We start from the raw sequence: 15,931 nt of genomic DNA, 5'->3' as shown, positions 1-15,931 counted from the left end.
CAGGATCTAGCATGCATAGAACTAAGGACCACCATCAGTGGTCATCATCACAGTTAAAGAGAAATAAAAGACAGTTACCACTGTCTTGTGCTTCTAGGTATCATTACCTAATTTTCTTCCAAAGTCTCTCTTGATGCCCTTTGCATTTAGCTAATGACTTAAAGATTTTTAACTTTAGAGTGCATGGTTCCAAGAAAGGTGAAGGTGTGAAATTGCATTTACTCAACAAACACGCATTGCAGTCTACTTTATATCAGGCACAGAGCCAGTACATTGGATTTACAAAGGTTGATTAAGTCATGGTCCTTGTCTGGGAAGAACTCACAGGCTAAGTCAGCCAGACTTACAAATAAATAATGATAATACAGCGTGATACATGCTCAAAAAAGGGTTCGGACAAAATTAACTATGACACTAGAGGAAAGGTCAGAGGAAAGGTAACCTCTGACATGGATCTTGGTGAATAAATAAGCATTTCCTCAGTGGACGAGGAAGGACAGTGGCAGTTAAAGAAGAGGGCGTAGGATGGACAAAGCACAAGTGAAGATGGAGATCTGCAAGTCCCCCACTGTGCTACCACAGGCCTTGGTCTGTTACTAGTGAGGTCAGATATCATCCCTCAGGCAATGGGGAGCCAACGAAAGATTTTCAGCATGGAGAGACTTGGTCAGATCAAGAGTTTAGAAAATACTCTGTAGAGCACGGAATGGATGAGAGAATGGAAACAGTGAGGCAAGTAGGAAATTATTTCTTTTTTTTTTTTTTTGTGAGGAAGATCAGCCCTGAGCTAATATCCATGTCAATCCTCCTCTTTTTGCTGAGGGAGACTGGCCCTGGGCTAACATCCGTGCCCATCTTCCTCTACTTTATATGGGATGCTGCCACAGCACGGCCTGACAAGCAGTGCATCTGTGCGCGCCCGGGATCTGAACCCGGGCCGCCAGCAGCGGAGAGTGCACTTAACTGCTACGCCATGGGGCAGGCCCCGGAAATTATTTCTTAAAATCAGTATGGTTTATGCACTACAGGCAAATTCAGTTTCTTATTAAACCCAGACACACACCACTACATATACATCTACACCACTATATATATATCTACATACATATGCAAAGAATCACACAGTAACAGCCCACAGCAGACCTTGCTCACACAAGTAAGAAGGATAAAACGGAAGCACCACATACTTGGACTTATTGAGACTGGCCTCAGCTGCAGCTGCCTGAAGCAGCTGGGTTGATTTGCTGGCAGGGACTCCAAAGACTGCACTGTGGGTTACGTCACTGAGAATCCGCCTGTGCCCAGCACGCTGGGTCTTGGGGGATGACGGAGGAGTGAGAGATCCGAGTTTCTGCCCCTGGATGGCAGGAGGTGGGGTTGTCTGAACCTTTGGCTGTTGTCTCACCGGGGCTTGAATCTGCTAGGAAGAGAGATGAAAAGTGTTCAAAAAAAAAAGGCAGGGGAGAAAAACCAAATAAACAAACAAGTATAACCCAAAATGCCACATGAAAGCCAACATGGGACTCAAATGGCTGAGTTTACCAATAAGACCCAGAAAGAAAAAAACCAGGCTTTGAAAATCTGAGCTGCAACTTTGGGGCTGATACCAACATGGCACTTATCTGGTGCTTATCCATAACTTTTAATCTTCATCAGCAACAATATACAGGGTAACCATATACAATTCAACCCAGAGCATAAGACTTCAGAAGCTATTCCCAGCTCTAAAGATGATCTAGAATGTATCCTAAAGGACCATCTTCTGCTTCCGAGGTCACACAAGAACTCATTCAGAGTGTCTCCATGGCAGGCTTTAAGCATTCTAATACTATAGTCAGAAGCCAATGAAGGCACACCTCCAGATAAAACACATTTGAGCTGAATGATTTCTGCTTAGAGATCCCTGACTCTCTGACACAGCTCAGACTACTACTCAGGAATAAGTTAGATAAAATTACACCATGATTAATAAATGATAGTGCATTTTTGTTGTTATTATTATGGCTCTTTATTTCATTGATAGGATGGATCTACAAGATTCTACTTCTGTGGTAATCCCTGAGAAAATGTATAGCACCAGGGCAGTGAGATTAACTTGTTCCAATCTTCAGTTTGGAAATGGCACTGAAGAACCAGGTGGAGAAAATAACACAAAAGAATAAAAACTTTAAAAAGCCCTTGATGATGACTGATCTAATAACATAAGGACTCTTGAGACGTGGGCCTTTCAGAAGGCAGGACAGACTGTCACCACAGGAAAACAAACAGGGGGGAATATCCTTGTGGCCAGATGGTTAGTCTTTAAGCATAAATCATGATCTATAAAGTGCTGTATGAAGAAAATGAACAAAAAATCATATTAAGAAGGCCACCTGGGCCAGCCCCGTGGCTTAGAGGTTAAGTGAGCGTGCTCCCCTACTGGCGGCCCGGGTTTGGATCCTGGGCGTGCACCGACACACCGCTTCTCCGGCCATGTTGAGGCCCGTCCCACATACAGCAACTAGAAGGATGTGCAACTGTGACATACAACTATCTACTGGGGCTTCGGGGAGAAAAAAAGGAGGGTTGGCAATAGATGGTAGCTCAGGGCCAGCCTTCCTCAGCAAAAAGAGGAGGATTAGCATGGATGTTAGCTCAGGGCTGATCTTCCTCACCAAAAAAAAAAAGGTCATTATTATCATTAAAGATAAGAACGTTGGGGCCGGCCCGGTGGCGCAAGCGGTTAAGTGAGCGCGCTCCGCTGCGGCGGCCCGGGGTTCGCTGGTTCGGATCCCGGGCGCGCACCGACGCACTGCTCGGCAAGCCATGCTGTGGCGGCGTCCCATATAAAGTGGAGGAAGATGGGCACAGATGTTAGCCCAGGGCTGTCTTCCTCAGCAAAAAAAGAGGAGGATTGGCGGATGTTAGCACAGGGCTGATCTCCTCACAAAAAAAAAAAAAAAAAAAAAAAAAAGATAAGAACGTTAAAAAAAAAAAGGAGGCCACCTAAACTTTTTCCTTAATTCTATCAATCCAGAGATAAAATAACTTAGAATACTAAATGCCTCAGGTATTTAACTATCCCTTCCCTCCAGTCACTCATCTCAGATTAGAGCTGCCCCTCCAGGCTGCAGCTCAGTCCCCACATTCTGTGTCTTCAAAGGTAGGTCCTGAGAGAGATGAAGGAAACCAGAGGGTCCAGCTCCTTGGGCCAAGATGCTGACAGCCTGGGATTTTCTGTCCTTATATTAATTCAGACTTTGAATTTTATTAAGACAGGTTAGGTGCATGTGTAAGTACACCATCACTTCACCAACAGGCTGAAGGATACAATATAAGCTTCTAGTATCAATCAGCCTAAGGTTAGAAGGGTAAAGGAGCTGACTGCATCTCTTAGGCAGAAGCAGAGTGCTCTGTGAGGACCACAACTCCAGCGCCACAACTTCCATCAGGGGTCCAGTGCCGTGCCTCTAAGAGCCAACCTAAAGCCAGCACCCACAGCGACCAGAAGGGCTTTAAGCACAGAAGTAGATTTGCTTATTTCTTGGAGTTTAAGACATTCATTACTCTGCAAAGGGTACTTAGCTGTTGAGTTCCTTTATTTTGAAGAGTCCCGACTACTTGGAGAACATTTTCCCCTCCTCTTACCTGTTCTTTGCATGCAGCACACTAAAGAACAGACGCTTCCATTATGAGGACACTTTCCCTATCACAGCAATCTACTAATACAAAGCAGCTCTGACCTGTTCACTACTCTTCACAACAACCCTGTCAGGCAGATAGCTTCATCTCCATTTAGAATCTAAGAACAATGCAAGTTGAAAAGAACCTTAGAAAACCTGAATTCCAACTCTCTCGCTTTAGAGGAGATGAGACCAAAGCCCCCTAAGGCTAACTGTTTGCCCAAGCTCACAGGGTCAACTGGGGACAGAATCTGCATCTCCTGATTGCAGATCAAGACTCTTTCTGCACGGTGATGCCTCCTCACCCAAAGATGGGATTAGGGAGGGGGAGGAGTCAGACACAGACCATGGGGGAAGGAGAAGCAAGGAAGACTCAGATGTCCGTCTTGCTAAAGATTTTTTTAAAAAACAAAATATATAATTGTAAAAGGAATACAATCAAATCAAGGAATTTAAGAATATAGACAAGAGACGGAAAACCACCCAGACTTCATTCCGCCAGCCTAATACAGTTGTTCTATATTTTGGTATCTTATATTTAAGTCTCTTTTCAAGTATATACTTTTCTCATAATTTCATATCTCTTTAATATTATCTCATGAGTGTTTTCTACTGTTGTACAAACTTTATAATCATGATTTATAATGGCTGCATAGTTGGGTTCTTGAATGATTTAGGTCGCTTCTGTTCTTTTGGCTATTATCCATAAGACGGCAATGAACATCTATGGCATGTGGCCATTTTCCCTTTGTAGATTATTGCTTTAAGATGGCTGCAGGGTATACTTCACATTCACTCACTTGCTTCTCTAGGTAAGTCCTGCTAAGGGTCATCAGAGAAAGGGATGGTCAAAGCTGAGAAGCTCTTTGGCTCCTGGCTGAGGCACAATCTGCTCTTGTTCCCTCTCCATCCCGTCAACCAATTACCCCTGAGCAAAGTGCTCAAGGTATTTTTTCAAGCAAGGAACATGGAGAAGTCTCATAATTCATTCCCAAGAGGATGGATACTTTTGTCCAGGGAAAGCAGAGGGAACCTCATAAGCAGTGTAGTCAGTGGCAGGTGATCACTTCATCACCCTGGATGGGCACTTGTTATGATTATCCTTGAACACAGATCAGGACTCTTTGGTTCTTGCCCCAGCTCTGCTGCTATCAGTCTGTGGGGCTGGGGTAATCACTTTCCAGTCTGGGCCTCAGTTTCCAATTCTATTAAATGGGGGGACTGGACTAGATACTTAAGATCTTAACTCACTACATCATCCAATAATTTTTTAAAAACTCTTTTTCCATTAACAAGAGGAACTTTATCTCTTGTTAAAAATACAGAGTAGCTGTCTACCGCACACCTGCAGGAAGGCTGAGTTGTTTCTTAAAGGAAGGTGTAAAGACACTGAACACATACTTAGCTGAGACTTAAGACAATCTATTTACGGCTCTGCTTCCTTTAGAAGGAATGTAGGTTTTCTGGTTTAAGATGGGCGACAAAACTCTATTAGAAATCAATCCTCAGAAAGATGGTTTCTTACTTTTCCTTCATTCTTCTAGTAGTTGGACTCCCCTGAGAATAAGAGAGTGGCTATGATACTCTATCGGCTGGGTATATAAAATGCCTTTTTCTATCACTATAAAATTTTCTATCACTGTCACTCAGAAATACATGAGAACAGAATTAAGGGCATTTAACAAAGGCTACAGCACAATGTGCCTGAGGATGCTGAAGCTGTAAAGGTCAATCAGGAGAGGATATAGGGGTTCTGATGCTATACTCAGCCAAAATCCAGAAGTGGACATGCCCAATTTCTAAATTGACAAAATGGCTCAAACATTACTCAGATGTTCTGGTGCCCACAGGGACTAGGCCATGGCAAATGGTCCCAGCAAGCAGGTCTTTGAAGGGTGCTGCATGGTAGACTTAAATGAGATAGTGTAATGTCATTCAAGACAAAGAATAAACACAACACTGTCGGGACTCAGGGTAAAGGTGGGGGCCCGCACGAACCTCCAGAGACTGGAAAGGCCACAATGGTCAAGCTGCTTCTTGAAGAAGGCAAAGAGATTAGCTCTAAACCTGTCTAGATCTTTGACTGCTCAACACTGGCACTGACAGAGATAATGAACAGCTCTTTCTGTCAGCCTGATTTTAGAGTGATAAATAATGTTCATCTTCATCAGTAGCCTAGAATCATTTTTTTAAAACCTCTACTTTCTATAGAGTATCTCATCCTTTTCTTGGATACATCAACAAAAGACCAAATATTTTAACCACAAGGGTAGGGAAGCAGTCTAGCCCTAATCCAGAGGCCCCCTCACCAGTGCTGCCACCTCTTTCCCGCCCTTTCCCTAGCCCTCACTGCATGATCCTCTCCTGCTTTTGCACTCTGAGCCCGGGCTGATTCTTACTGCTGGCTCCTGGGCAGGGGGTGGTTGCGGGGCTGCGGCCTGCTGTGCCTGGGGCTGCTGTACTGCTGCCACAGCGGTCTTCTGCTGCAAGGCAGCCTGCTGAGTCAGCAGCTGTTGTTGATGCAGGGTTGTGGCCAGCTGCTGTTGCTGCTGCTGCTGCTGCTGCTGGTAGAAGTTCTGTATCAGCTGCTGTTGAGAGCTTCCTTGGGATACCACAGGGAACTGGGCAATCACTGGTTGCTGGGTTGCTGGGTGTACTGCCTGAAACTGAGCAGGCCAAAGTAGCAAGAAATGAGGAGGTGAATAAAAGCCTGTCTCAGAACGAAATTCCACAAAAGACGAATGCCTCAGTTACAACTAAGATCAGTGCTGAAGCCAAAGGCAAGGGCAGGTAGAAGTCTCTTAGCACGGCCTGAAAATTCATGAGGGGAACATTAAGGCATTAAAATAAACACAACAGTACCTTACGCTGCAGGCTGCATCCACTGCACTAGGCTGCCTCTTGCACTGCAGGTTAGCTTCCAGGTGGGTTTCTATGCCTGGCCTAAAGGCATCCATCCGACTACACATCTTGTGACTCCACATGCTGGAGTGTAATAGAAACTAATAAATGACCTCCCAACCACAGAAGTAAGCCCTTTTATAAAGAGATCCGGAAGTAGCCAAGATTAAAATGCTTCCCTACTTGAATAGGAAGAAGCAATGATGACACTGAAAGAATAACCTAAATGTTAACCCAGCTATTAAGAGTCATCTCAAGCCTTTCTGAAAATTATTTTCCAATAGCTCTATCTTTATTAACTCTCCCATCTTTAAACATTCAAAATATTCAGTATACTCTACTACCCTTAATGCTATTTTTCTTATATTGGTAACTAATTATTTCAAGTTATATTCTTTTATAAACCTCCTATGGACAGGGATACTTCTACATGTTTCTCTACTCCCCACAGCTAAGGACCATGTGCTGGGCACACAGAGCTCAAACAGGGCCTACTGATGAATAAAAGTCAAGATCTTGTCTTTGAATGTTCCAAATACTGGTACTTAGTTATAGAGTTAACTGAGAGGATATTGTTTGCCTACTGGGGCAAATTTAAGGGTTAGCAAAGAAGCAGATGTCAATAAATAACTGCCTATTTATAACCACAAAATGCTGGAAACAACCAAATGTTTATCAACAGGGGACTGACTGAATAAACTATGCTATATTTCCTTAAAAGGGAACACTCTCAAGTTGTAGATAGGAATGAGGGCTACCTCTATGTATGGGATGGAGGGGATAGAATTTTGAGAGACTTAATTTTGAAACCATATACATGTTTTACAGTTTCACAAAACAAAATTAAGCCAAAATTGAAAAAGCAATAACTAAAAATCAAAAGGAGAACGAAGCAAATAAACCTGTGTATCAAACTGATAGCCAAACTCTCTAGAAAATAGTGAGCTAAACATTCTAAGGGTAAAAAGGGAAAAGAAATCTTCAACTATTTTCAGTAATCATATTGGTATTGTTACCTTGAAACTATAAATCAATTAAGTAATAACAATGTTGTTAGCAATCAAGATTTCCAGATGAAAAAAACAGAAATATAAAATCCAAGAAGTTAAACAAAAAATCCTGTAATTACAAATCTGAATTAAGGATATGAATTTGAATTCATGGTGTATATTCTATTAACAATACAAAAAACAAAACGAAATATATTTCCTAACAGTCCACTGAAAAGGCTTAAAAACAATAATCAACCCATTAGCAAATGCGTAGCCCTAGCACTTAGATTGTGGTCTCTAAATACCATTTTCATTAAAAGGAAATGGAGTTCCTTAGAGAAGTGGCTGATTCCAGATCAAGGGCAGAATAAGCCCAGAACAGCTTGTTACACTAAATAGCAAGGAAACCATTAAAGACTATTGGAGTCACTGCCAAAGGACCCAGGAGCCAATTTGAAGAGACTTCCACTGGCTACAGTTGGGACAATGTGAGCATCAAAATAAATAAAATTTTTAAAACGATAATGTCTGGAAACACCAAATACATTAAAATCCACAGGTTCATAATGATACTAAAACAAACAAAAGAAAAACCTCATTGTTCACCTTTAGATAACACCAGGAATAAACTCATTCTGAAAACTAGTAAGCACAGGGAGAGAATCAATCATTTTTCCTGCCTTTTCTGTACAAACAGTACCTTAGGGTAATCATATAGGTGATGAAAAAAGTTCTTCATAGAAAAATTCCAGCCCTAAGGGAAGAGGGAATGCTAGGATATCACTATTTTGCCATCCCTAAAGAATTAATGGACTTAGGAAATGATCAGCAATGGCTGCTAAGCTGATGGGGAACACTGAATGAATGGATCAGACAAACACCAAACTCACTGATTGATCTTAATACTAATAAAAGACAGGACAACCAAACATGGTATGCCTCCTGACGTGATGCCACTGGAAGAACAAGAACTATCACGCTGAATCGAATACTGAGCAAGCCTTGAGAAATTACCAGTTTACACCAGAAGATGAAGAACATTAAACGACACTGCAGGGAAGCAATCAGCCAAATGCAGAATGGAGAAAATTCTACATGACAAACGACCCAGTTTCTTCAAAAAATTAAATGGCAAAGAGGAAAAAAAAAGAGGGTGAAGGCACCTGTGGATAAAGGGAGGACCTAAAAGATATATCAATAATTATAAAATCAATACATTTATAGTAAAAAATTTGGAAAAAATATATGAAAAGATAATGGGAGGAAAAAGATACATCACAACTAAATATAGCAGGTGGACCTTATTTGGGTCCTGATTCAAACAAATCAACTTAAATTATGAGACATCAGAAGGAGTTATTGGATATTTGATGATGATAAGAAATTATATTATTTTTTTCAGTATGACAACAGTGTTGTAGTTATGTTAGGAAAAAAGAGTCCTTAAAAAATAGCTCCCTCGCTGAGGTTCCTCAATCAGGTAGGGAATTCCCCAAGGCCTGAGGAGAAAGGTGAGAGGGGTGCGAGCGATCCAGTGACTGCTCCACTACGCAATGCTCTAGTATCTACCTTTGTGAGAAGCAATGATGCGACGGTTAATGGCTGTCTTCCCAGGGCTTCCCAAGGAAGATGCCTGTACCTAGTGGGCCTTTTCACAGTGACAACTCAGACATGCAAAGCAAGGGTCAGACTTGGACCACCTTACCTGCTGAGCCTGGGCCTGCTGCTGGTAAAACGTGCCCGCTGGCTGCTGTGGTGGCGGCGGTGGCTGTTGCTGCGGCTGCTGCTGTTGCTGCTTGAGAAAGAGTTGCTGCTGGTGCTGAGGTGTGGCCTGGGCCTGAGTGGGCAGACCTTGGGCCGGAGTGGAAGGCGCCTGCTGGGAGGTGGGCAGAGCCTGTGGCTGCTTGGGCTGAGATTGTGGTAGGGGTTGGCTGGGTGGGGGCTGAGTTTTTGGTTGGGGAACACTGGCTAAAAGGCCAGGCTGATTGCTGGATCCTGCAATGAGAATAAACTCCATTTAAGGGCTTAAAACTCTTCAAGACAAAAACGGCTTTCTTTCTTGCCAAAGCAAGAAAGATGGGGTGGTAAGTGGACAGATAATCCCAAGATCCATGTGCTCCTCACTGTCCTTGCACCTGGAAGGTCCTTCCTTCTTCTTGCCAAACCACAGGCTTCATATTTTTTCAAAACAAGGTTCAATAACAGGGTTCAAATCTTGCCTCCTTCAGAAAGTCTTCCCTTATTCACCACCCCATTTAGTCAATCACTCCTTTAGTCAGCACCCTGAGTATCTACATATTCAACTGGCCTTTGATGCTGCTGTATATAAACACAATCTTCGCACTTGCTGGCATGGCTGTAGGATAAACGCATTCTTTGATGTTTTGCAAGCAGGTTACACAACCCCAGTCTGGATGCCTGGCTGTAATTAGCTGGCCACCAAATTCCTCAAAAGCAGCTTCCAGGTTGGGGAAGTGATGGCTGAGTTCAGTTACTTGACAGTTTGGATCAGTCCTCTTTATGAAACTAAACTCAGCCACCTCATTAGAAACAGAATACCAAACCATGGAGCAGTGAGAGATACTTCAAGGGACAGAGCATTAAAGAAACAATTTCTCTGTGCCAGAAAGAGGTGAGTCTTGTTTCTTTAAAGGCAAAGAGAAGTATATGAAATAAAGAGGTAGGTATGGGATGAATGGACAAGCCACAAAATCAGGGCCAAGACTAGAAAAAACAGAGACAACAGGCTTCAGTAGTCTTGGAGATCCTCCACAGAATTCAATGAGAGGTCTCCCCTTTCACCAGCCTCCTGCTATACAATTTCAGTGGCACCTCACCTCCTGTTCCTTACGGAAAACCATTATTCTTCATGTGCCTCTGCATTCCTTTCCTGAAGCAAAACCAGGCTTTCCAAGACTTCTCTATTATCCAGGATAACAAAGAGGTGCACCAAATTTCAAATCAACCTAGCTACTGACCTGCAGCTTGAGGTGGGGGCTGAACCGTGGCCCTCTTGCGAGGTGTCAGGGCTGGCTGGATGGGAAGGATTCCTGGGTTCGGCTGAGTCTGCCCAGCCTTAGGCCTCTGGCGGGGTGCAATTGAAGTCTCTGTGGTGGGAATGGGATCTGTCAGTCTAGAAAAGGAAAAGAAAAAAAAAAGATTCATGTTCAAGTGTGGGAAAATGGGGGAGGGGTACACAGAGTAGATGATGGATTAGCTTTCCCCTCCACACTCATCCAAACCTTCGAGAGCCACTTAACTGACATTTCCCAAAGGGTCTTCCACAGGATGCTATACCTTACACGATGTTATGAATCAACGCTTCACGGGGAAATAAGTTTTAACACACTGACCAAATATATTGAGCAGATTTCTTTCCAGCAGAACTTTTCACATGTGCACATGCATGGAGAACCTCAAAGAGATCACAATATAGAATGCAGTGTTTCTCAAACTTATTTGACCTTGGGACCCTTTTACCTAATTTCCTAGGATTTCCCAGAATGCACTTTGGGTGATGACGCAAAAAGGGGTTTGAAGCAGTTGTTTTTCAGATGTGGAGGGAAGACAACCTTGATTAGAACTAGCTGTCAAAATGGTCTCTCTACAGGGGCCGGGCCGGTGGCGCAAGCGGTTAAGTGCGCGCGCTCCGCTGCGGCGGCCCGGGGTTCGCTGGTTCGGATCCCGGGCGTGCACCGACGCGCTGCTTGGTAAGCCATGCTGTGGCGGCGTCCCATATAAAGTGGAGGAAGATAGGCACAGATGTTAGCCCAGGGCCGTCTTCCTCAGCAAAAAAAGAGGAGGATTGGCGGATGTTAGCTCAGGGCTGATCCTCCTCACAAAAAAAAAAAAAAAAAAAAAAAAAAATGGTCTCTCTACAATAAAAAGCATGTAAATGAATGAATCCAATAAGGCATTGAGTAGAAGAAAGAAGTAAAGAATTCAAGGTAAAGGATTTGGGAAGAGTGACAGGAACTCCATTTCCTCCAATACATACACTCCCTTTTTTCCCATGGTGATAAAATTTTTAGCTGTTGTATACCTTAAATTTACTCAATGTTATATATCAAATATATTTCAATAAAAAAAACTTGAGCTGGGCATAGGGTCACCTAGGGCAAAAATCACATCACCCAGTCTCTCTTGCAATCAGGTGTGGCCATATGTCCAAGTTCTGGCCTTACATGGGATGTAAGCCAATTGTTATGTGGCAGTTTATAGAAACCTTAAGAAGTAACTGGTGCATGCCCTTTGTCTCTCTTCTTCTTTGGCTATTTATTGCTCCTGCTGCTTGGAACAGGGATGCTGCCGTATTGGTCCATGAGGCCATGGCCACAACCATAGGGATGGTAGAGTGGTGAGCTTGAAGAGCCTGGGCTCCTGAGGGCTTCATGGAGTGGAACTGCCATACCAGCCCTGGACTACTTACCTGCAGACTTTGTTTACCTGAGAGAAAAAAATAAACATCTATCTTACATAAGCCACTGTCATTTTGGACTTTGTGTAACTCATAGCCAAATCTAATCCAAATTAATACAGGGAAGACTGCTGTGTGGTCTGCTTGCTCCTTGTGATGGTACTAAAGCTTAGGTGGTGACTTCTATTCATTTATAGCAGTCCAGACAGCTGGCTACTACCTAACTCAGATCAGAGTGATTGTTCTTTGAAAATGCACTTTAGGGAGTGTAGCTGAGGATAAGGCCAAAATAAACAAGCTTCATGAATATTTCCAAAATATGTCTGGCACAGCCTCCATGAAATGTAAAACAGGAAGCAAAGCACCTGGCCCATGTCCTTCCCCATGACATACCTCCAAGGTATGTCCATTCTGGACCCTGAGGCTTTTCACTGGCATCCTGCTAGAGGGATGCTCTTGTGCTAGGTGGAGAACTGAGAATATAAAAGCTATCACATTTGGGGAGGCTATAATCTGGGGAAGGGAAGTGGGAAGGAAGGTAGGACACAGGTTGGGAAAGAGGAGAAAGGTGTAAGAAAGATAAAGCTAAGGCCAAGGGAGGTGAACAGACTTTTGTAAAACCAAATGCTAAGAACTTCCACATTGGACTTCTCCTAAGGTAACATCTTCGAGACAATGGGATTTGGAGTCAAAGAAAACTATATTTGAGCTTCACTCCCCACTAACTAACTGTGTGATAATAGGTATGTCATTTAACCTCAGCTTTGGGTCCCTTATGTGTAGACTGGAGAAAATAATATCTACATCATGAGGCAGATGTGAACATCAAATGCATCAATGACTGTGAAACCATTTTATAAACTAAAGAGTGCTCAAAATGTTAGTTTGTATGGACCTCAATATACTATGAGAAATACAGACCTTGAAGCCAGAAGATCTGCCTCTAAGTTGTCCTATCTGTGTGATCTTGGGCAAATCACTTAACGTACAGAGTAGAAAGAGTATGGATGCTGAAGTTCCGGTTCTTTTAACTCCATATTGACTAACTACTTTGGGCAACTTACTTGTAATTCTGAGTCTGATTCCTCATCTGTAAAGTGAGAATAACAACAACCTCACAGGTTCGTTTTAAGGGGGAAAAAAGTCATCTTACTTATGTAAAGTACCTAGTATGGTACCTGGTATACATGAAGCCTCAATGAATAGTGGCTACTTTAAAAATAGGGTTAGAAAGAAAACCCACCTCTCAGAACTCGGGAGCAAATATGATAATGCAAATGAAATCATTATAAATTAGAGATAAGACAAGTTAGACCCAAATGTCTTGGCTTTAAGGTCTGTGTATTCTCATAACATTATTGAGGACCATACAAAATAACAGCTTGGGCACTCTAAAGTTTACAAAACAGTTTCACAGTCACTGATGCATTCGATGTTCACATCTGCCTTATGATGTAGGTATTACTTTCTCCATTTTTACACAACAGAGTACTACCCAAATGTTAGTGGCTATTATCATTTTTATAAACGTGTGTGCTTTGTGAGAATGGATCCTTGCTTAGCCTCAGTACCTACTGTGTTTTGGGCCTAGTACAAGATGGTCATAAATTCAAAATATTAAGCTAATTGAATCAGCCCCCAAAGCAATTCCTAGAGGTGAGCACGGCAGATTTATGTAAGAAATAAACAGACCACAAAGTAACAACGTGGATGTAGTTTGCTAAGTTTGTTAAAAACCAAAGTCTCATTACTTTAGAGCCACATCAGCAGGCATTCTATAAATATTCAAGAGTTTTTTAAAAGGGTAGAAGTTATTTTACTGTTCTACTAAAATTCACATCTTCCCATCTAGGGTACTTCGTTGAGTTTGCTGCTAACATTTCCTTGCCCTGGAGATGTGGTAGAAAAAAGAGGAGTATAAACATCTCCTCGACTACCCTCAGAATTTGCCATTTAGAAGGCATGGCAGCCATGAGGATGTGTCCTGCAGACCTTCAACTACAAGGGGTGCAAGAGACCAAGCGCCCCAGCTGCTGCGCTCACTGCTGTGTTTGCCCTGGGGCCACACTTCCCACAGCCTGCTCCTGTGGCTGGGATATGAAGGCAGGCCCGTTCCTGGGAAATAGGGTGGCTGACTTGGCTCAAAGACTCCCCAACACCTTTGGTGAACCGTCCTTAAATTGTGTAGCAGTTTCTAAGTCACTTCCATCCAACCTGCTCCCTCTCTCTGGTGACACTTACATCGCCTTCTGATGGCTCTCCCAATCTTCCCTGGCTGTCTCCCAATTTTCTCTCACAGGGGTATTTCCCCAAATAAATCCTAGCTTCTTTAATTCTCTCTCTGCATCTGCTTCTTGAAGACCCCAGGTTACATAGAATGTGATTAGCTAAAATCCACAGGCTCTTTTGTGAAGGAAAGGAAGGTGGAGGATTAGGGTGCTGAACGAGGCTAAACAAAGGCCGGGTCACATGTGTTTAGGACACTCGTGTACTAGCAATATTTAAAGTCTGCTGTTGCCGCATCTCTGAATGCCCCTGCACCTATTCCCAAGCAAAGGAAACAGCTGTGGAGTTCTTGATTCTCTTTCAAATGTAGATCACTGTATTTCATTATATTCCTCTTTGCACTCCCAAAGAACAGTTTCTGCCTAGGGGAGACAGAGCTTGCTTTCCTGTTCTGCCAGCCTCTGGCCATGCAGTCTAAGAATGAAGAAACACAGGCACCCTCCCCTGCTACTGCAGCACCCGGAGCAGGACCTGTGCTCACCAAGGCATTTCTTACCTGGCCTTTGGCTGGGTCTTTTTTGCAGCTGCCTCACTGGCTTTCACTGGTTCAGGAAGCTTTGCAGGAATGGGAGAGTTCTATAGAATTGAAAGGAAATTAAAAAAGGACATCACGGATTGCTTTGTAAAAGAATAACCAGCATGATTGGGCCGATGGAAATACATATTGGAGTCTTCTGGAGCGGCTTTCAGGCCCTGATCTCTGGTAGAGGGAAGGGAAGTTAACCAAAAATATATCCCACTGGACTCAGCCCTCAGGGAGGCAGAGTATCTGAGAAGAGAACAGAGCAGCCTGCGTGCAGCACACTCCTCCCCCATCATTCTCAACCTTCTGTACCAGGCTAAGGGCACTGGGGCTTGAACTCAGTACCCTTCTCTTCCTACAACACAGCTTAGAAATGATGTTATGAAAGACATGAGAAAGAGATGTCTGTAACTTACATTACTATTTAAGCTCTCAGATACATCTTAGAGAAGTTAAAGCTAACTTAGCGTGCCAAAACCAGGGTATGTTCAGTTAGAATGCTGGGAGAAAACCACAGCCACAGAGGGTTTGGTTGCTGAGGCAGCACCTCTTCCCAGTGTGTGAGGCACTACTCAATCCACAAGGCAAGCAGAGCGCCTCCAGCCTGGATTCTGCACCATCTAATACCGCCTCTTAAGGAAGCACTAGCTGTCCCAGCCACCAGACAACTGCTCACCACTGCTGAGCGAGTACCAAATGACTTGAGACTTGTGAAGCTGACTTTTTAAAAACTAGTTACCGGGCCGGCCCGGTGGCGCAGCAGTTAAGTACCCACGCTCCCCTTCAGCGGCCCAGGGTGCACAGGTTCGGATCCCAGGCGCACACTGACGCACCACTTGTCAAGCCATGCTGTGGCGGCGTCCCATATGAAGCAGAGGAAGATGGGCATGGATGTTAGCCCAGGGCCAATCTTCCTCAGCAAAAAAGAGGAGGACTGGCATCGGATGTTAGCTCAGGGCTGATCTTCCTCACAAAAAATAAAAATAAAGAAATAGAAACTAGTTACCAATCCGAATGCCTCCAATTATATTTCACATTATTTTATTTTATGAATGGGAAAGTGGGACAGTAAAAAAAAAACCACAATCATGTTAGGTTATTGAACAGTATCCCTCGTTTTAATGTGGGAAACCTGACAAATGGAATACTA

General features: G+C 43.3%; 1 protein-coding gene across 9 annotated transcripts in view; it reads right to left on the bottom strand.

Moving 5' to 3' along the window:
• The window catches only part of AAK1 (AP2 associated kinase 1), a 165,705-nt gene that overhangs the window by 39,296 nt on the left and 110,478 nt on the right, over window positions 1–15,931 (bottom strand). For 6 of the 9 annotated variants that reach the window (XM_058551033.1, XM_058551035.1, XM_058551037.1 and 3 more), the window contains exons 10-14: window positions 14,755–14,834; window positions 10,534–10,688; window positions 9,261–9,550; window positions 6,062–6,328; window positions 1,188–1,420 (exon numbers count right to left, since the gene is read on the bottom strand). In XM_058551033.1, coding sequence (XP_058407016.1) covers window positions 1,188–1,420; window positions 6,062–6,328; window positions 9,261–9,550; window positions 10,534–10,688; window positions 14,755–14,834 — 1,025 coding nt within the window. The remainder of the gene's footprint in view (window positions 1–1,187; window positions 1,421–6,061; window positions 6,329–9,260; window positions 9,551–10,533; window positions 10,689–14,754; window positions 14,835–15,931) is intronic. The other 3 variants (XM_058551034.1, XM_058551039.1, XM_058551040.1) reach the window with 3 other exon arrangements.

This window comes from Diceros bicornis, chromosome 12 (assembly GCF_020826845.1).
Source record: "Diceros bicornis minor isolate mBicDic1 chromosome 12, mDicBic1.mat.cur, whole genome shotgun sequence".
In the NCBI taxonomy this organism is placed as follows: domain Eukaryota; kingdom Metazoa; phylum Chordata; class Mammalia; order Perissodactyla; family Rhinocerotidae; genus Diceros; species Diceros bicornis.
The sequence above is the reverse complement of the archived record's forward strand: the minus strand, read 5'-3'. Positions and strand labels throughout refer to the sequence as shown.